This window comes from Chrysemys picta, chromosome 2 (genome assembly GCF_011386835.1).
Source record: "Chrysemys picta bellii isolate R12L10 chromosome 2, ASM1138683v2, whole genome shotgun sequence".
Lineage (NCBI taxonomy): Eukaryota > Metazoa > Chordata > Testudines > Emydidae > Chrysemys > Chrysemys picta.
Window position 1 is genome coordinate 68713063 of NC_088792.1, and position 22330 is coordinate 68735392.

Consider the following 22330-nt stretch of genomic DNA (forward strand, 5'->3'; position numbering starts at 1 on the left):
CCGGGCCTGAGCCGCTTGGCCGGAACTGGGGCCCAAGCGGAGCCGGGCCGGAGACGCTGGGACCGAGACTGGGGGTGCTCGGCCAGGGCCAGCCTGGAGCCGCTCAGCCGGAACCGGGGCCCAAGCCGAGCCAGGCCGGAGCCGCTGGGACTGGGGTTGTGGGTGCTCGGCCGCCGGCCGGTGCTGCTCAGCCAGGGCCGGTGCCCCGGGGCCCGAGCCGAGCTGGAGTCACCGGGGCCGGAGCCGTCGGGGCCGGGGTGGGCCAGAGCTACTTGGCTGGAACCGAGGCCGGCGCCCCAGGGCCCGAGCCGAGCCGGGCCGGAGACGCCGGGGCCAGAGCCACTCGGCCTGGGGGGCTGGACTGGGCCGCGCCTCCTCGCACCCCCCAGCCCCAGCCTGCCTGCCTGTTTCAAGCTTCCCACGAACATTTGATTCATGGAAAGCAGGGGAGGGGGAGGAGCAGGGGGGCGGAGCGTTCAGGGGAGGGGACTTTGGGGAAGAGGCAGAGTTGGGATGGGGCTGGGCCGGGAAGGGACGGAGTTGGGGTGGGGCTGGCACGGAGGGAAGGGGCGGAGTTGGGGGGCGGGGCCCCGTGGAGTGTCCTCTTTTTGTTTTTTTAAAATATGGTAACCCTACCAGTGGCACATCATAGTCTAGTCCTCTGTGGACTGTAATACTTTGATCTAATTTCAGTTGTTGGGTTTACTGTGCAGATGCTGGGTGATGTTGGTGGCCTGGGATATACACAAGGTCAGACTAGATAATCTGGTGGTCCCTCCTGGCCTTAAACTCTGACTCGATGAACTTCCAGTTATTCCACACACAGAACAGGTGCACGGCAGTCACACGGGTACTACAGCTCTGAGTCTATTATAGTTGCAGTTATGGGGCAGTCCTGCTACCACTCTACTTCCCAAGGGGAGGATTCATTTTCCCCAGCATTGGACTAGGTTAATCTTGGCATGACATAGCCCAGCAATTTATGCTGGGGACCAGAGCCGGCTTTAGGAAGTGCGGGGCCCGATTCGAACAGTTTTGACAGGGCCCCAGCAAGGATGACTGAAAAAAGAAAAAACATGTAAAAAACCATCTGGGGCTTGTACTCACTGGGCGGCACTCGTAGTCTTTGGCGGTTTGTCCTTCACTCGCTCCGGGTCTTTGGTGGCACTGAAGGACCTGCTGCCGAAGTGCTGCCGAAGACCCAGAGCGAGTGAAGGACCTGCTGCTGAAGTGTCGCCGAAGACCCGGAGCGCTGCCGGGTGAGTAAAAATTAAAAAGGAGCCTCTAGCCAGGGAAGGGATTCTCGGCCACTTGCCCCCACCCCGGCAGCCCTGCCACTGGGCGCGGGGCCCTCTTAGGCGCGGGGCCCGATTCGGGGGAATTGGTGGAATTGGCCTAAAGCCGGCCCTGCTGGGGACAACATTTACCCTCTAAAAAGCAGAAGGCATTGGGGAATGGGCTAATCTTAATAGGTGCTGAGTATGTACAACTCCCATTGGCTCAATAGGAATTATGGGTACTCACTACCTTTCAGGATCGAACCTAAGGCTTTTACTGTAATCATTAAATTTAAAGTACTACTCCAAATAAACAATCACCGATCCCTACTGATTGCATTTCTTTGTTAGAAGTTTAAAATACACATTCTGATCTTTATTGAAAGTCCTTTACTTTTTCTCCATTCCTTCTGTCCCTTTTTTGTCTTTTTGTAGGGTGGAATGATTGTCCACATCCTTTCTGGTAAATGTCTAGAGGCAGTGAAGAGTGAAGCTGAAAAGGACTTGTCCTTACATGTATGTAACAAGAATGAGAATCAGCTGTGGCGATTTGATCACTCGCATGTGCTAGATGAGAGATGACTGACAGGTCTATGTGAAGACTGTCTCCAAACCCTCACGGTCACTTTCATTTGGGATTCAAGACACTCAGATTCCTGCATGCAGAAGAAAGTTGTGTGTGTCTGCCACGGTCTTCAGGAAAAGATAGAAAGATCTTGCTTGGAAAGTCTTGCTCAAGGAATTGCAGCAGGCTCCTGGTTTAACCAACTCAAGCTAAAAATTACTATTTGTTCTCTTCAACCAGAGAATAAAAGTACTGTGAGTATCAGTAGTGACTCTGCAGCTGTACTGCTGCAGAAGACAAGAAGTTTGCCCTTTTAAGGAAACTTGGAAGACAAATTGCCAAAGGGTCTCTCTTCTAAAACTTCTAAGAAAACAGGAAGATGAATCTTTGTGAAACTTTAGAAACTCTCTCAAAGGAAGTCCGCCTTGTTAGGATGAGAGTTTAGCCAAGCTGTACGGTGCACTTGACCCATATAAAACAAAGTAGGTTTTGTATGTATCAAAGTAGAACATAATTACTTTTGTAAGAAATAGTTAATATATTCCTTTCCAAATACACTGAGCCAAATACCCCACTCAGTGAGATTGCACAGTGTGTGTGAATTAGCACAGAATTGGGTTACATCTTGTTCTTGTTAAAAATTCTCATTGATGTCAATGGGAGTACAATCAGACTCTGTCTTTGGCCCATTGTCTCTCTCGGCCTTAATCCACAATCTAAATTGGATGGGACAATGACTCCAAAGAAATGGATAGATGTACAATTTCCGTGCTTTAGTTTCCTTTGGGTTTTAATAACTCCTTGTCAGCAAACTTTCCACTAGTAGGCTTCAGCACACCCAACAAGAGCAGAATACAAAAGATTTAGGAGAAAAAAAAAACTCGCAAACAACATGTATTTTGACATTTATTGGAGGCATTCAATTTTGGCTAATAAAACATTGAGATGAATTAATGTACTAAAGCAAAGTATCACTCAAGTTGTAAAACTTGAAAGAAGAAAATGAAAGGACTTCAGCTGCACAAGACTTTATAGCTACATAAGAAGAGCATATTGGTGTTTGCTTCCTTTTCCTACATCTGCTGCTAGCTACTTTAAAGAATAAGAGCGTTGACATTGTTGACTCTACACCAGAGGATTCCTATAGCCCCTTACTCACCATGGGTCTCGTAGTTGATCCTCAAAAGTAACTCATCAAGGTTCTTTTACTGGGAACGTGATCGTGCATCCCTTCTGACCTCAAGTCTCCCACTGAAGTTAATGGCAATTATTATAATATGAGGAATATAGTGTCAGGCTGCCTGTCTCAGACAGTCTGACTTGCATGAACACTTTATCTGGAGTCCTTAAATTAGGAATGAAATCAAATAGGGCTGACACCTTCAGGTGCTTCCAAAATAGGAGGGGGAGAAGCTTGGCAAGACAGAGAGGTGATTGCAGGATGGAGCCTTTTCCTAACTACCTGGCTTTCCTTTAGATTGGCTCACAATTCATTTCCATATCAATAAATCACAGCTTTCATACAGTCATTAAGGGAGCAGCGCATCGCTATTGAAACCTAATTTATTGCTGACTTTTTAAAAAGAGACAGAGAATGTTACTTTTACTAAGATTTAGAGCAAATTGACTTTGCAGTGGGGCTTGGCACAAGGCTGAAAATAACAGAATGTTCTGCTCAGAACAAGCCAGGTGTCAGCCTTTGGGAAATCCCAGAAAATAACATTCAACAATAGAAATCAGTCACAACAGAAGAAACGAACATCATTGAGCGCTGTGTCATCAATAAAAGCATTATGGTATGGGTCCTGTTTGGTTTCAATGCCACAAATTCCACCTCTTGTGCAGGCATTACTCCATCCACCATAATCACCAAAGCTACCGCCTGTTCCTTCTATGATAGCACCACTGCTACAGCGGAATTTGATACTGTTAGCAGCTGTATCATCTAAAATTCCTTGTGGAACTTCAACTTTCAGCTGAAAGGCTGTTAGGAACCCTGTTGGACACCAAGTGATTCCTGACCATTGCCCAAACCTAGGGGGAGAAAGACAATTTAAATATATTTTTCTCTACTTGTTGCATAAAAGCCAGTGAAATGTTATTTTAATCAAGTCTGATCCATTTTTAAAATGGGAAGTATGCCAGATTTTTCTGAATTATTTTGAATGTATTATTTATTATGTGTTGAACACCAGCTGTGTTTGGACTCTGCAGAATACACAGCGGATACCATTCCTTCAACCCAGAGCTTACATTCCAAAAATAAAGTGACAGCACAATGACGGCAGGTTGAGCTTATCACAAAGCAGCAAGGAGCTTTTCCTGTTTGAGGGCAGGAAAAAGTTGGAACAAAACTGAAGAAATGTGAATGTCCTGTTCACAGTGTATGTGTCAAACTCAAGAAAACCTGAGAAAGCAAGATTCACTGTAGATATATGCACACCAGAAAAAAGCCTGAAAGTAAATCCATTCACATCAATGGAAGTAAGAGGAGAATATGTTTCTTAATATCCATTAAAAATAGCTTGGAGTTTACTCTTTGTTGCCTGCAATAATTGTAAGCGTGTGGCTGGAAAAAAATTATACCCATACTTCAAAATCTGGATTTATGTTATGTCCACACTTTAAAACTTTGATATTTACATGAATATTAAGAATATCTAGAGTGTTCATAATTAATGTCAACAAACATTTTGGAAGGGATATTAAACCTTGTGCTTCAAGACTCAGGCCAATCTCTAATGGTCAGAAACCAGGATTAGACCTATGCAGGGGGCATTCTCCCATCTGCCTACTGAAGGATCACTGCATGTCTTCTGAAGCACCTAGTGCTGGCCACTGTAGGGGAGAAGATACTGCACACTAGATGGACCTTGGCAGTTCCTAAAATCAGGTAATATAAACCCAATAAATGGCTGAGCATTATGTATCAGTAACCCACAGATCCTTTCATACACAAATTACATTTAAAAAACAAACTCTTTACATTACATAAAGACATTGATACAAACTGAGGCATTCAAAGTTGAAACTGATAACTTGGCCCTTAAGGGGACATCATCAACTTAAAAATAATCACATTTCTGTCTGAACATTTCCCTATTACCGTTACAAGTAATGTCAAAGACTATTGTAACTGAAAAATGAAGGGGAAATTTTTCTCTCTTTTTTTTTTTCCTGTTTCTTTTCCTTTGTGTATTTGGCAGAACTCTGTGTATAGTCACATTCACTGTTTCCCCTCTGAAGTCAGCCAGGTCCTGATCCTGTAATCAGATCTATTAGCTGGACCCCTCCACTTATGCAGTGCCCCAATGGGGTGGAAGGGTCTACACTAGTAGATCTGATTGCAGTGTCAGGGCTTAGTTACTTAGTTTCCCTTGCCTGGGCAGAACTTCTACACAACAAAGTGGGGAAAAAATATATATATATATACATATATATATAAAATCAGGGAAATGTGATTGCCAACATTTTGGCCTCAGGAGCAGGTAAAGTACCTGGAATTACTTTTAAGTTATTTTTAAAGTGACTAGATTCCAGATTGACTGTGTCCCTATAACACAAGTTGTTATAAGAAAATCGTAAAGGCCAAATATTCAAGTGAGGATGAAGTGTCAGTTTTAACTTTAAAGACCATCCAAACTGCGCCTGGGGCAAAAGGTAAGAAATTCAAACACAATACAAGCAATGTCTGCTATTTAAATTGTAGCCTCTTTTCTCTGAATTTTGCAAATCATGCATAATGAATACATTGACCCAAATTCATTGGGCTATACTGGTGTTACATAGACGATAACTTGGCCGCTTCCTCGGTAGTGGTAAACAATTATATTCCCAGCATAAAAACTTAAAAAGAACAACCTGGAGGCAATAACAGGCTGCTCTCTGGTTGACAGTGTTACAAGTTCTCAGGTTCCTCCTCATCTGGTTTACTATAGATCAAACAAAATATAAAAGGTTGAAGTACCATTAAACTTACTTTCCAGAATCAGATTCAACGGTATAGACAGCACTACTCGTATTGTTGATTTTTATGCAAAATAAACGGATCCCATTTAGTGCAGTGTCATCACTAGCTCCTCCATACTCCTCCATCTAAAATATACAGAAATACAGTAAGATCATTAACAGGATAGGAACCTATTGCTCTGACAAGGGTATGGATAAAGTAATCAGGTTCAGTTACCTTTACACTATATCCCATAGCATAGAAATGTTCTGGGCACAAATCAATCCATGTCCAAGTGCCCCAAGGTCCTCCATTACTGACATTTATTGAGCTGTAATACTTTCTGTTTGAGAAAGTGCCATTAGCGCTGATTTCTCTTTTACCAAAGACTGGGGAGACATAGGTTAAGCCAACCAAAAGAAGAATAGGAATGGCTTGCATTTTATAACAGCTGGATGAAGTAGTGTGAGCCACAGCACTAGTTTCTGCACTCTGTCCTTTATACCCCATTTTATCTCTGCCAATTTGATTAAAATAACAAATGTGTTCAAGATTGTCACATGGGAAAGTAGAACAAACAGTGTGTTTTGCAATGGTAATTTACTGGCTCGTGTTCTTAAATTAAATCTGGAAAGTCTGCAGCCCTCAGATTCTGCCCTGAATGAAATATATCAGTGCACAGTGAAATCCCATAGTCCTTCAACATAACTTCCATTGAAGTCAATAGGAGTTTTGTCTGAGTAGGCACCTGTGGTGATATGGCAATCTATGTACAGCTTATGAATGCTATTTGATATTATGAACTCTGTGTATGGTTATCAGCATTGCCAACCTCAGTGATTCAAACCCAGAATCATGATTCAGACTCCAAAAAAATCTTGAGATTGGCCCAAAAAATCATGAGATGTGTAAAAAAGATGATGATGTGTTTTTTCAGTGTGCCTTTTGACTATTGAACTGCCCCAGCCCATTCTGAGTCTGGGTGCGACAATTAGTGTTGCCCACAATCCCAAATGTATTAGATAAGATGATGTGGACCCTCTGGTCAGGAGCTCTCACCGCAACATCTGGTCGTCCCCTGGCTAGCAGTTAATCTTGTCCCCAGCCATTTTTATCAGTTCTGTCCCCACCCAGTCCCCATCAATTCCGCCTCATCCCTCATGTTCAGTCTCCCACAGTGTGCTCTACTCCTCCTGGGGTTCTTCACTCTCTCTCCCATCCAGGTCCCAGCTCCTGTCATGCTATGAGGTGTAAGCTCCAGGGGCTTTTCACCCCCTTCTGTCCCTTCCTGGGCCAGGTGCTACAAGGGGAGAAGGAGGAGCAGAAATGATGCCCTGTCCATTTTTCTGACAGTACGAGGGGGGGGATGAGGAAGCAGTGTTGCACTGAGCTGTGGAGCTCTTTGCTCCCTCCTTCCCCTGTGAGCATGGCAAGCGGAGAGGAGAGACTCTGCTGGCTTCTGGTGAGGCTGTGAGGGGACTGGAGCTTCTTGCATCATTACAAGATGAGCTCCAGACATCTCTGAAATCCTGTCACTTGCACAAAACTCACAAACATTGGCAATACTGCATTAGGCTGGTATGGGGGTCTTTTCCATATTCTTCCATCACATGGTTTACAGATGATTTACTATTTTACCTAAATCTGTATATCTTTTGTGCTGTCTATGAGTAAAGTGTGCTTTGTTTTAGAAATCCATCTGCAAAGATTGTGTCTGTTTGCTTCAAATATTACATGTTCCTCAAGGGTTAAACTATAATTAATGTACCCATGAGGGTGGAGCTCTGGGGGAGGATATGCTTAAGCTGCTGGAGTGTATTGGGATGGGTTCGATACTGGTCTTGGGGCTAGGGCAGCTGGACTGTTGGGTCCCATGTATAAGAAGAGGTAGCAGGCAGAGTCTATGCCCAGGGAGTGAGCCTAGTGGCCAAAGAAAGGCCTGGAATCTATCCAGACCCAGGAGAACTTAAAAGCACACAGATTCAGGGTATGGATCCAAATACAGCAGCCTGGGGTATATCCAGCAAGGTGGAGTTTGACAGGTCTGTGACACCTCTGCAGCAACTAACCTCTAGAGACCACAACCTGTGAAACACCCCAAAGGTCACCTCAGGGACTTTTACCTTGCTGAATGACCACACATCTTGGACACTTATAGTAGCGATGTGCTGGCCGCGGCTTCTCGCCGCCCCCATTGGCCCGGGACGGCGAACCGCGGCCAGTGGGGGCCGCGATCGGCCAAACCTGCCGCATCAGCAGGTAAATAAAACTGGCCCGGCCCGCCAGGGTGCTTATCCTGGCGAGCCGCGTGCCGAACGTTGCCGACCCCTGGAGTAGGTGGATACAGATATTGCATATAATATTGTTACCTCTCTGCCAAGCAGTAGATGTCAGGCCTTGCAGGTCAGCTTGCCTTTGGAGGAGAAATCAGAGGTGTGGTGTATGAGTACACAAACATACACCAGTCTTGGAACAGAGGTTCTCACAGACAGCCTGCAGGCAATACCCTCTTCCAGGTTTCTCAGTCCACACACCAATACCCAGTTTCCAGGAAACAACTCTGCCTCAAGAATGGACTGTAGTTAGAGATTAGAGCCAAGAGAAAACTCATTTGCTGCTTACCACATCTCCCCAAAAGAAACCCAGGCCCCAAAACCAACATCCCCTGGCTAGCATTTTCTTTCAAGTTTAAAATTTCCTCACAAATTAAGAAAAAGTTCTTGTAAGATGATGTGTAACAGCACCATCTAGTGACCCATCATAACAATATATATTTTAAAAAATATAATCTCCAACGTTTTTAAAAAGTGATCTATAATTTATATTAGTCACCAGAAAGCTGTATTATGCCAGGCTTCTGGATGAGGTAGAAAGGTAATCAGGAACTTTGATGATACAGAACAGATGTGAGAGGTCAGCATTGATATTCTGTTCTATTCTGGAGTGAGCCTGGGTAGTGGCTGTACAATCTGTAGGCTGAATAAGTGAATCTCTTTCTAAACAGCTGCAATATTTCTCTGCACGGACTTTGGTGTTTACTCTCATGATGTTTACACAAAAGATAAGTTATTGCTATAAATCCAAAGAGGAGAAGATAGACTTTCTACTCATTCTTAGGGGAAAAAATATAAGGAATATTTTTAAGAGACTGTATTTAGTAAGCTACGTTAATGGCATTTGTGTAACTGTTCAAAAGGGCCAGGCCTAACATAAGCTACAGAGACAGCACACAGCCCATGCAGATGCAGTAAGAGCCCATTATTCCTTCTTTCTTCATCTAATCAGAAAAACAAACCTAAAGGGGATTTTCATTTTGCAGTCTTCAGGATGTGCAAGTGGTAATTTGTTCCAGTGAGCTAGAGAACCTCTCCTATTAGAGCTCCTTTTTCTGTTCCACAAAGCTAAGAGTGGAGGAGCCCAGAACTGTTCATTAATTGATATCCAAGAGCAATACAGATTTCTGCCACAGCTAAGAAACCCTGCTCTCTTAGTTTTGGGTTGGCTTGCATTGGACTGTTAGGTAATGAAAAAATGGTGGGATTTCCAAGAGCAAGTTAACAAAGGGAACCTTCAACATCATGCTTCAGGTCATAAATGTGTTTCCTACAATGCTCCATATGACATTTTCCTCTCCATATAGCATTGCACAATTGGCCAGGTGAATTGGGGTGTGTTTATGGAGTAGGAGTTGTCACTTTCTTCTGAAGCATCATAAGGGGCCAAAAGTCTGATGCATTATGGCAAGTTATTACAAGTAACAGTGATTCTAGCCAAAAGAACTGAGACATTTGGAAGTTATTGTCAGTCACAACAATTGTGGGATGTATCACTCTATAATGACTCATTGCACTGACTATCGAGCAATAATACTGAGGGCCTTCGGAGAGCTCTAAATGTAGATGAGACATCAGTCAGAACAATGTCGTTGTGTTATAAAGCACAGACTTCTTTCTGCAAAAGTGACTTGTAATCTGAGCCCTTCTATCCCACATGTCCAACCTGCTCTTTCAGCTGACACATGGGAATCCGCATTCAGATTCAGATTAGGAATAGTTGTTATAGGCATGGAGCTCAGAATCTCCCTATTTGCTGCTGATGTCCTTTATTCTCTGATCTTGGGTAGTTCATCTGTTTGTAAACATCTAAGAGCAATGATGAGGGAGATCAGCTAATTTTACAGTTTTTAGGATTAGTTTTTGGTGTGAAACTATGCCGGTTTCAAATACAGACTAAGAGCAACATTCTGCTTTTATTTTCATGGGTGTAAATCTGGAGTAATGTAATAAAAGTAGCTTGACTTACTCCAGATTTAGTTAGCAAGGATTTATACAAATGTAACTGCAGAGCTTGGCCCAAAGCATCATTTATAAGGTACTTTATATCAACTGTTCCTCAGAGGGCTTTACATGCCTAGAGAGCAGAATAGCCCCAGCCTGTTTAATCTTAATAAACTGCCTTTGCAATGCAATCTAGAAACCTGTTTACAATTCTGGCATGATAATTTCATGGTTCCTTGAGATGATCAAACCTGAGCCTTTCTCCAGAACACTTTATTTTTGCAGGTGCTCCTGATATAACTGCCTAAATAGTACAAGAACAAACTAGACAAAATGTGCAGACGCTTTATTTGGCATGGAAAGAAATCAAGGACACAGTTGCAAAAAATCAAAAGAGTATGGGGAATTTGGCCTTACTAAGTGGAAATTCTACATTTGGGTGGCCTTGCTGCAATCTGTGTGGGACTGGCAGTCATTGTCTCTGAATGAAAAGCTTGGTGTAACCTAGTATGCTATCAAATCCTCCCTTTGTAAGAGCTTTCATTTGGCAAATGTACTGCCAGAATTTCTCTGGCTGAGAAAGCGCTATCAAATCCTGTTATGTATAATATCATGAAAGTGGGCCTCTTAGTTTAAAACATTGAGTCAGACTAGGTTCTTCAAAGAAATCAGCAGTTGGAGAAAACATGAATTGTCCTTTAGCTAGGAAACTCCCAGACTTGAAAAATTAACAGGAAAACAAACAAAAAGGACTTAAAAGGCTCAAGGAGTGTTTTGTAGGGAAACATATTAAATTATTCTAACAAGGTAATCTTCTGTATCAACCAAAATAAAATGTCTGTGTGTATCTATACGTATGGCATTTCTTATTTTCAACCCTGAACAGATGGAATAACAGCTTTCCAGACAAGGCTGAACATGAGGAAATCACCCACATATTTCTAATGGATAAAGGTATCATGCATAGACAATCAATATATTACACATCTATGCTCCTTCCGTATATGGGTAGGTGTGCAGCACAGTACACTAAACTGCTCACTAGGCTTTACTAATTAAGGAGCAAATCCTGTGCCCAGTGTCTAACACGACTAGTTGTGCTGGGGAGAGGAATCTTCCCCTCACGAACTGGAATAGTTTCCCCAAGCCCTTTTGCAGGCCCCAAGAAAGGAAGAACCCATATACCAGCATATCCTCCTGACCTGCCTGTGCCACCAGCTGTTCTCTCTTTGCTGCTGCAGGATATGGAGCTGTGCACCAGTCCCCATCATCCAGGCCCCCTTGCATGGCAGAACCACATCAATTCTACTGCTAAGAAGAGGGAGGGGCTACACAAGCCAATACATCATGGGAGGACTCCAATGTATAAGGCACATAACAGGCAGCATCCCCACTCCCTACAATAAAGTTAATACAATATATTAAAATTAGAAATAAACATCTCCCAACCTCAACAGGCCCACCAATCTCAACCAAAGAATCTGGCATCAGGGCAACCAAATAGCTGTCAGGAAAACCACTGTACCAAAGAAAGCTTCTTGGGCAACAGCTTTAAAAGACTGTGGACATTTATGGTGTCATATAACAAGTAATGTAAATGATAATTCCCAACACAAAGAATATGGAAGAAAATGACTTAAAAGATTCAAACAAGTAAAGCCAAAGCAGTAGGGGGGGGGAAGGGGAGCACAAATCAGATAAGGACAAACTTGCCTAAATGCATCACCCTTTCATCATCTGCTAATAAGGGATTTTGGTAGACTTTCTCTCGGAGAGAGTTCCATTGCTGATGGCCCTAGACTCAGGGCATGGCTACACTACAAAATTAAGTTGAGTTAATTTAAATCGACATCTAGCCGCTGCAGTAATCAATCAGTGGAGCGTGTCCACACCACGCTCATGGTCTCGGTGGAGTGCATCCTCACTAGCAGTGCTTGCATCAATGCAGAGAGCAGTGCACTGGGGGTAGCTATCCCACAGTGCAACTAGCCTCAGGGGGGTTTGGAAAGGGCTTGTAATGCCTCATGGGACCAAAACATTGTCGCAGGCTAGAATGGGAACACGGCTTTGACATCTCACAATGCAGTTTCCTCCGTTCCCTGATATCAATGGCAAACAACCCATACTTTTTGTGTCCTTTTTCAAAAGCCTGGCTTAGCCACGCGTACACCATAGCCCGAGAGGCATGAACCCCACTCAGCTGTGCACTCTTGTTGTGAGCATTACAAACACCTCTCACCTTAACTTGCACTATTTCCAGAGCCGAGACAGGAGCTGCCATGCGGAACATTGCAATGTCCTTCGAGCAGTCCTGCTGCAAGCTAGAGCATGAAACAATTTCCGGTTGCTGCTGGCAGCCACGCAGCGGCTGAACATATTGCTGGTCCCAGGAAACGAGCACTGACTAGTGGGATTGCATCATTATGCAGTTATGGGATGACGAGCAGTGGCTGTAGAACTTTTGAATGGCCACTTTCCCGGAAATTTGTGTAGAACTTTCTCAAGCCCTGAAGCACAGCAACACTAAAATGAGATTTATTGTGACAGTAGAGAAGCGAGTGGTGATTGCCCTGTAGAAGCTTGCAACGCCAGACTGCTACCGGTCAGTGGGGAATCAATTTGGAGTGGGTAAATCCACCGTGGAAGTTGTTGTGATCCAAGTTTGCAGGGCTATTAATTGATTTCTGCTAAGAAAGATGGTGACTCTGGGAAATATGCAGGACAGAATGGATGGTTTTGCCACGATGGGGTCCCTAATTGTGGTGGGACGCTAGATGGCAAATGTATCCCAATTTTGGGACCACCTTGCCAAAGAGTACATAAACCAAAAGGGAAACTTTTCAATGGTGTTGCAAGTGCTGGTGGATCACAGAAGGTGTTTCACCAACACCAATGTGGGATAGTCAGGAGAGGTGCATGACACACATCTTTAGGAACACAGGTCTGTTCAGAAAGCTGCAATCCGTGACTATTTCTGGACCGCAAAATAACGATTGATGACATACAAATGCCAATAGTGATCCTGGGATACCCAGCCTACCCCTTGCTCCTAGGGCTCATGAAGTCGCACACAGGCCACCTGGACAGCAGTAAGGAGCGGTTCAACAATAGGCTGAGCAAGTGCAGAATGGTGCTGGAATGTGCCTTTGGATATTTAAAGGGTCACTGGCGCAATTTGCATACTAGATTAGACCTCAGAGAAAGCAATATCCCTATTGTTATTGCTGCCTGCTATGTGCTGCATAATATGTGAGGCAAAGGAAGAGAAGTTTCTGCAGAGGTGGGGCTTGGAAGCGGATAGGCTGACAGCTAATTCTGAGCAGCCAGATATCAGGGCAATAAGAAGAGCTCAGCAACTCTGGGATGCTTTGAAAACCTATTTCAGTAATGAGCCACAGTAATGTGCGCTGCTTATCTGCATTGTGGTTTCCCATACCGTCCCCTCCATTGCATCAGTTTCCCTGAACCTCCCCTTCCCTCCCCCAAACCCCAATGCTTGGAATAAATAAAGAGTATTTCAGTCTCAAAACACTGACTGTTATTATACATAGAATCATAGAAGATTAGGGTTGGAAGAGTCCTCAGGAGGTCATCTGGTCCAACCCCTGCTCAAAGCAGGACCAACACCAACTAAATCATCCCAGCCAGGGCTTTGTCAATAACCTCTAAGGAAGGAGATTCCACCACCTCCCTAGCTAACCCATTCCTGTGCTTCACCACCCTCCTAGTGAAATAGTTTCCTAATATCCAACCTAGACCTCCCCCACAGCAGCTTGAGATCATTGCTCCTTGTTCTGCCATCTGCCACCACTGAGAACAGCCTAACTCCATCCTCTTTTGAACCCCTCTTCAGGTATCATCCAATACATAGGTCTGTATTATTTTACTACCAGGCATATAGACACAAAGTGTATCAATGTATTTAAAATGTCATTCACTACAATAGCCTCATAAGATGCAGATCTCTTTTTAAGTCGGGGTCCCAAGAGAAAAAAATCTATTGCAGGCTGTTCATAGACTCAAGCAGACATTGCAGCATTGGTCTGTACTCCCTTCACAAACTTAAATGGCTAGAATATTTTTTTAAAGGACAGTTTGGATTATGAAGCACAACAGGCAGATTCTGGGGCAAATTCCACAGCCTGATAATAAGGTTTAGCATTATTTTAATTTCTGAGTTTAATTTAAAACAGGCACACAAAATTCTCATAAATAAGGAGATTTGGAGCCAAGGCTGGCACACAACACAGTGGAAATCTTCCAATATCCTTCATATACCAGCCGGGCTATTGCTTCCAGCTCTGTATTTATCATCTCTCTGAAGCAGCATCATTTATAATTTCTTGGTTTACTCCCAGTAAAAATACAAAACCTTGTTACTTTCTTGGAACAAGGGTGGTGTCTAGAATCCCTCTCTTTGATTACTTTATTATAATAGTATGTGTAGCTATAAAATAGGTATAATGATACAAGCAGGATTTTTCTGATAAATTTAGTACAAACAAAAACTAAGGGCCTTACTTATATTACACTAGTGGGCAGCCAGTCACCAGTAGGGCTACTGTGATTATTGGACCTAAAAATGTACCCTAAGCTCAACTGCGTGAAGTACATGAAAGTTCACAAAATGTAACAACCCCCTAAGACTTTTTGCCTGCCTAGGAATTAACCATGGAAAACAACTTGACCCATTTTCAATAAATGAATGTTATGGATAGGTGCAAGAAAACCAAATGGAAAAATTGAATTAGTCCAAACAAAAATGGCCTACTGATACAAGTCAAGGATGGTGGTGAGATATTTAGTAAACTAGAAAACGTGGGAACAAAGTTACCTATGCCAAGTTTGGCTTTACAGAAATAGATATAATTGGTGTACAAAATAATCAGGATAAAATGTGTCACTCACTGTTACTCTTTTTTGGGGGGTAGGGAGGGAGGGGGAAGAAAGGAGAGAGGGCGGGTCTGGATCTTAAAAAGAGACCATCCCCAGCTCATCTCCCAACTTGCCAGCATTGCAACTCATCTCAGCTTCCTCAGCCTCAAGTCAGAAAGAGCAGATGAGGGTAAGGGATTTTCTTCTCAAGAGGAAAATCAGCTAGCCTCGTTCTTGTTTAAGGAATTTTGTTTTCATCTGAGAGTGCTGAAAGTCCTTGCATCATCACGACATCCAGGCTTCACCCAATTGGGGGGGGGGGGGGGGGGGGGGAGAAGAGATCTCTAATTGCCCCTTCCCTTGTTGTATTGCTTTCTATCCCCCTTCTTTCCTCCTCTCATTCTCTGGACTTTTCATTCAATCCTGAAATCAACTATACTGCATTCATCCTTCCTTGTTAAGAAGAAAGAATCCAATCAGATGACATCCATGACCAGAGCCTGAACCAGGGTCTAAGCAGCAGGTGCCATGGTTGACTTGCTAGCTAAAGCATCCACTTGTAATGAACCAGCTGTCCAGTCTTCCAAAAAAATAACAAAAGATGTGTTTCACTCATTTATTTTTTAATCCTGTTTCTGCACTACCTTGCATCTGTCTGTTAACAGCAGGATAAGTGAATGCCTTTCACACATCAGGACTGAGTGTAAAATGAACTTTTTCCTTTAAATCAAAGAAGATTATTAATGATGTTTCTATTCTAAAAGGAGGGAGACTGATAGGGTCTGACTAAGTTTGTTTTGTATAATCACTCAACCACAGTTTCAATATAAATGTTTGTTTTAATTCCTTGTTCTCTTTATGTTTAATCAATAAACTGTCAACCTGAATTAATGTGTTTGCTGTCTGCCAAGTAACCAAGTAAATCCAAGGTTTCTGTCAAAAATAACTCTGAGCCTATCACAGTTTAATGCTGGACAGTGAAAGAGTTTACAAAGATCTTTAACTCCTTAGGCCTTTAAAATCAGTATCAATACAACAGGGCCCCACTGTTTTAGGAGCTATACAATCAGAATAAATGATGGTCCCTTACAATTAATGATACAGTTTTAAAAACTTTTATTTAAATAAACAAAATAAATATTTGTAAAAATATATTTTAAATAAATCAAGACCACAGCAGTTTTTAAACATAGGAATCCAGCACCACCTTGTGGCCAACCAATGAAACAATTATTTGTTAAAATCATAGTATCATCCAGTTCAGATTCAGAACCTGTAGTTAATGGATACATTTTGGAACCATCTAAGTTTGGCAAAACAAGGTTTTACCAAACCTCGTAACAATTTTTTCCATGATTTTGTTTGGATTTAGTTATCCCCCTCTAGCACGTACAAACTCACTTATTGCAGGATTGGATTAACATAGGAAAGCAGGAAATAGTGAAACTGACTTTTTTATATTCGGTGCCCAAGCTGAGTGACATGAGTAGTAAACAAACCACATAAGTGTTATGAAGTATAAATTTGTAAAGCAGCACAAGAATAAAGCATTTTGGAGTGTGTTCTTTCAAGGTTTTCTCGGACTTAAGACCACCATTTAGTCATATGCAAACCTGCACTCATGCAAAGACTCCTGCTGGGAAAGCACTTACTGGACCAGGGTCTACATTGGTAAAGAATAATATAAACGTTGAGACATACAATAGAAACACAGCTACACTATTCATATATTGACAAATAGCATTGAGAATAACTTGCAGCCTTATTGACTATTTGATGTAGTAGGGTCAGATGAGTTCACCCAAGTTGCTCACAAAAAACTGGATCAAATGCTGCCCGCAGTTACACCCATTCACCCCACTGGGAGTGAAGGTGCATTCATGGGAAGTTACCAGGACTGCATGAGTATTACTGAATGTGGCCTACCTTGTCACTCTTTGCGCAATCTAAACACGGAAATTGGAAGTTATCTAGTTTGTTTTAAGTAAGTTTAGCTTGGTAGCCATTATCACATGATTGCTTAAGACTCTAGGACTAAAGATTTGTTCACTTTAATGCAGCAAGCAACAGATATGACAGGTGCAACAAATAAGTTGTACCTACTGAAAGCAGAAACTGCAGCTGTTTGTTTCCAACCAGAACACCTTCTATTGCCCAAACCAGAAAAAGTCTTCTACCATTCTAACAGTCCAACTTTTTCCATGTGGTGAATCATTTTGTAACATACAACACTGATAGAGCCAACCTTTTCTTAAGCCCCCATCGGTTGATGATCAAAGTATTTCATTCTGTGCAGCAACAAGGAGTCTTTGCTGGTCCAGAGACTGGAGAATAACTACTCTTTAGCTAGGTTTAGCATACAAATTTCACAACCTTATAATGCAATGGACTGGAAAACGCTTTTGTTGATTTGCATCCTATCCTCAAGAGCTTCTCAAAGTCTTAAAACATTTTACAATAATTTAAGAATTATATGCTTTCAGGCACAAACCCACTTGTGTTTTGGATTATTTCACACTACTAGAGGCTGTTGATAAATAGTAGTGAGTCACTGCACGGGTATTTGAGGAGCAAACACCTCTAGAAGTACAGAACTCTGCGAATTTTTCCACATTGACATCCACACATTGGTTTTTTTTGTTCAAGAAGAGCAGAGTCCACATAGCATTCATCAGCATTTAACCAATTCCTTGCTTGTAGGCGCTGAGACTACTTCACCACACACAAACTGTTCCTAAAAAAAAACAAAAACGAAGTGTTATAACTAATTTCCACTGCCGCCCTCACAAGCAGTATAAAGTAAGATAATTTTGTTTTATCTGGCAAAACAGTTTTATTATAGCCACAGATGCAACTGAAGCCTGAAATTAAACTTTCATATAAAAATATGCAAGAACTGATAACATGCAAGTATGTTTCAATAGGCTTGTCATTTGGCTAACTAAAAAAAATCATTGCTAATTTGGATTACGGAGGCTGTGCAATTAAGGTTGTAACTAGCTTCCTATTATAAGAACAATTTTATCTACTCTTCATTTCATCTATCCTCCTACCAAAAAGGAGTTTCTTTTAAGGTATGTACGGACTGTGGGTAAGAAGGAATTGGGGGGGAAAAATATTAATGTGAATTTTGGAAAAAAATTCTAATTCAATATTTATTTTCAGTGTTTGAAAAATAGTATCAACAACTAGCTCCTATATATGGCACAGAAACTTCACATTTGATTTATGTGAGCTCCTTAACATAATCTAGTCAGTGCACAGGACGGTTTCTGCTAGTTTGAAATGTTTATTCACTCTGAGTTTTTGAACATATGCATATATGATTAGATCTCAATTATCTTTATGAATGTCAAAGATCTGCTGATGGACTGCTGGGGCAGTAAAATGTGTAACACATAACAGAACAAAAATGTATTTACATTATATGACTTTATCCTTAGAGTGCCCCTTTAATTTATAAAAAAAACCCCAAAGAATGCATCTACAATGACTTTTTTCTCATGGAAAATCTCCCACCATGGCTGGCAGCATAAATGTAAACTGGCTGTTGGCATTACCATTGTTATGCCACATAATTATCTGGAGCAGATCTAGCCACATGAGGGAAAAGACTGCCTGCAGCCATCTATACTAACACCTATGCGGGTCTTACCAGTGCAACCACACAGTTCCTGAAATACAGGTAAGAAATTTCCTAGTGTATCCAGGGCCTGAGTGCAACTTCTCAGGAGACCTACCTGGATGAGCCATTTAAAGCTACCAGTGGCAGCTGTATGCATGCAGTCAGATGTCCTGGCTCAGAACATGTCCAGACTAGAACAGTGTGTCAACCAACATGTTATAATTAACATGTTTTTAAACTAGCGCGGAGGTTTAACATCTTCACGAGTGTTTTACACAGTCACAGTTGACCCTAGAGGGAGCCTGGGGTCCTCTGCGACAAACCAGCATGCTATTAAAGCGATAAACCTTGATTACACTAAGGACTGGATAGGGTTTAAAGATGTACCAGACACCTGTTTGCCTCGGAGTCGCCTGCTGCCACAAAGCCACCGAGGGAGAGAGACACTTGTGTCCCAGGGCTCCCACTCACCCCTAGGCTGGCCCCATTCTCACCTGGTCATAGATCACCCTCACAATCAAGGAGCAGCTGGGGCAGGTGGCCACATCCTCCCCATTCTCCAAATCCTCCTGCAACAGAGCCAGGGACACAGTCATTGCTCTGCAGCTGTGCTGCACTGCTGGTGTAAGGTTGTATTCCTCTGCCTGACCCGATGTGCTGCTTAGCTGTTATAAGCTTGCTCATGTGAGCTAGAGTGCTCACTAATATCTGCTATCTTCACTCTGCCCTTACTGCCTTGCTATTCACAGGGACTAAAGGGAGCAAATTGGAGGGGAGGGATGGGCAGAATCTGTGTGTGGGAGAAACAATACACAAGAGGATTAAACAGCTGGATGAAGGAGAAGGGATGGGGGCAAAAATCAGGGACAGGGTGCAAAAACCAGGGTTAAGAACCACAGTAAGGCACTGCCAGACAGTGGCAGAGGAGGACTCTGGAATAGGGGAAAACATTACCACAAATGGGAGCCATTTGCAGTTGTTACAAAAATACGGCAGGGAGCTGCTGCTCCCACACCCTCCACAAGACAGTATAATTCAGCACCCACTTCCCAGTCTATGTTCTTAAAAGCTGTTTCCATGTTGGGGGAATGGGAGGTGCCAGTAAGTGAAAAACACTGGTTAACTAAGAGAGAGGGAGTTTGGGTGTGGGGCTGGGGAGGAGGCGGCTAAGGGTGCCGGATCCGGGGAGGCGCTCACCTCAGGAGGCTCCCCACAAACAGTGACCTGTCCCAGCTCCTCCTAGGCAGAGGTGTGTCAGCCAGCTCTGCACGCTGCCCCATTCCCGAGCGCTGTCTCTGCAGTCCCATTGGCCGGGAACTATGGCCAATGGAAGCTGCAGGGGCAGCGCCTGCAGGCAGGGGCAGTGCACAGAGCTGCCTGCCACACCTCCGCCTAAGAGCAGCCGGGACAGATTGACACTTGCGGGGAGCCGCCCAAGTTGCGCGCCCCTCCGGATCCGGCACCCCGAGCTCCCTCCCACACCCCAACCCCTCTCCCGTACCCAAACTCCCTACCAGAGCCCCCACTCCGCACCTCCTCTCGTGCCCCAACCCCTAGCCCCGCACCCCCTCCCTCACTCCTAACCCCTCATGACCGTTCCTCTGCCTAGGAGCAATGGGGACATGTCGCCATTTCTAGGGAGCCATGCGGAGCCAGGTAGGGAGCCTGCCAACCCTGCGCCAACTGGACTATAAACCAAACTTTCTATGAAGATTAGAAATACCAGTTTATAGACCTTTCCAGTTGGTACAGGGCTGGATAACACAGCTTTTACTGTACCTAAAATGGATGTACATTCCTATAACATTAAATACACGTTTGGACCTCCCGGAATATGACCCCCACCCTTTGTAACTAGGATTTTTAATAAATTTTCAATTTCTGTAAGTAATCTCCCATCCTCCAAACACTATGGTGCACAATTTACTCTTCTATTACTTCACTTGTTGCATACATAGATGTTGATTTTTCTAGTAGATTATTTATACTCCTAATTGCATATTTTAATTTCACAGCCTTTTATGTATGCTACATATTTTATGTATCGGGGGTAGCCATGTTAGTCTGTATCTACAAAAACAACAAGGAGTCTGGTGGCACCTTAAAGAGGTTTTTACCCACGAAAGCTTATGCCCAAATAAATCTGTTAGTCTTTAAGGTGCCACCAGACATATTTTATGATACATTTCAGTGATGTTCTTCATTCTGACATATTTACTGCTCTGTACTGCCAAAAATAAAGGATTCTTAAAAAAGGAATGATCCCATTACTTTTTCATTGATTGGGTGGGAGGGCATAGTGCTGATCTCATCTAGTTGGCCTTTGGTGGAACTAAAGTACCTTGTCTGACTCTACACTACGTTTTTACAGCGGGATAGGTAATACGTTAGTTACCCCATTGGAAAAATACACATTTTCTTAGCACTGAGAACAGATTACAATGCTGACTTGGATGTTAATGAATCATTATTTTTCATAGTTGACAACTCTAACACTGACTGTGTGGCTAACACTGTTTCTAAGTCATCAGCAGTATTTGTCTCTGATGTCTGCAGTCTCACTCCATTTGTACAGGTGTCATAGATAACCAGTTAAAACGGGGGGGGGGGGGGGAGAGCGTGGGAGGGAATTGATGAGGAAAAGGCCTGAGAAACGGTCTTTGAAATAAAATCAGAGGGCAACATGGCGATATGTTTGTGCTAAAGTACAGAAGTGCAAGTTCAATATATGTAACAGTGACAATGAGGGTGCAAGGGAGGCTGGATAGGGAACAATGGTAGATTTTTCGACCTAACAGCTTGTGTTTAAAAGGCATTCATAAGCATTGCAAGTCCTGTTTACAATGCTTTACGCTGTTTTCAGCATGCTGGGTACACTAAGTGTCCCCTTACTGCAGACACTCTGTGGCCTAACCTGCAGCGGAAAGAGGCTAAGGAGAACAGACGACACCTTCCTCCCGGGTTTTACGTACAACAGCCCCGCGGCTAACTGCACAACGCCTGCCCAAGTTACAAGAATACCTGACCCTACCTGGGCCACGCCGGCCGCAACTCCCCCGCCCCCCATCGCAGCGCGGCAGCCGCAGAGCGCGCCTAGCCCTCAGTAACGGCCACCGCTAGCGAGCCGAGCCGAGCCGAGCCGGCGGCCGTTGGTAACGTCCCGGGCCCCGCGCACCGACCGCGAGAGGCCGGGCTCTGTGCACGGCCGCCCGCCCCCCTCCTCCTCCTCCTCCTCCTCACCCGGGTGATGAGGAAGCGGTCCCCGCACGGGCACGGGTAGCTGTAGGTCTCGGTCTCCTCGTCGTACTCGAAGTCCTCGATCTCCACCTCATCATGAAACACCGACATCGCCCCACGCCGCCGCCGGCTCTCAAGTGCGCATGCGCCGTCCCTCTTCCCCAGTACGCACGTCAAGTACGCCGCCAGCCTACTTCCGGGCCGGCTCTTCTGTGTGCGCCAATCGGCTGTCAAGCTGGAAGCGCACTGCGCGTGCGCCGAAATCCGTTTTCCGGCAGGCCATCGCCCATGCGCCATTCACTCTCTAGGGGGCGGGGATGTTTCTGTGACAGACTCAGCCACATGCGTCACAGCCCGCGGGGAGCCAATGGGGAGAGAGCAGGGATTGCCTCAGAACCAGCGAGAGGGGGAAATGGGGCTGTTGGTCCCTTGTCAGCGCAGCTCCAGGGTCGAGAATAGTTAATCTCCCCCGCCCCGGGGCACAGCCCCTGACAGGGCAGGCGGTAGTTCTCTTGCCCTTTGGGC

At 43.9% G+C, this 22330-nt stretch overlaps 2 protein-coding genes across 9 annotated transcripts in view; one reads left to right on the plus strand and one right to left on the minus strand.

Annotated features, from left to right (window-relative positions):
* Nucleotides 1-4377, plus strand: part of GALNT15 (polypeptide N-acetylgalactosaminyltransferase 15) — a 35878-nt gene extending 31501 nt beyond the window's left edge. For all 5 annotated transcript variants that reach the window (XR_006177189.2, XM_005297030.5, XM_065587050.1 and 2 more), the window contains one exon: nucleotides 1713-4377. Coding sequence is in view for 4 of the 5 variants with exons in the window: in XM_005297030.5 (XP_005297087.2) it covers nucleotides 1713-1859 (147 nt within the window). In the remaining variant the exon portion in view is untranslated. The remainder of the gene's footprint in view (nucleotides 1-1712) is intronic.
* DPH3 (diphthamide biosynthesis 3) lies at nucleotides 2736-22102 on the minus strand. 4 transcript variants are annotated; one of them, XM_042861985.2, is made up of 3 exons: nucleotides 21809-22102; nucleotides 5822-5937; nucleotides 2736-3876 (listed from the first exon to the last, which is right to left on the minus strand). In XM_042861985.2, the coding sequence occupies exons 1-3, from the start codon at nucleotides 22100-22102 to the stop codon at nucleotides 3579-3581; spliced, it is 708 nt and encodes a 235-aa protein (XP_042717919.1). In that variant the 3' UTR covers nucleotides 2736-3578. The 4 variants fall into 4 exon arrangements, with proteins under 4 accessions (XP_042717919.1, XP_005297086.2, XP_005297089.2 ...); XM_005297029.5 differs by lacking the exon at nucleotides 21809-22102 and adding an exon at nucleotides 6029-8060; XM_005297032.5 differs by lacking the exons at nucleotides 2736-3876; nucleotides 5822-5937 and adding exons at nucleotides 15874-17677; nucleotides 19063-19137.
* Nucleotides 22103-22330: the final 228 nt, after the last annotated feature.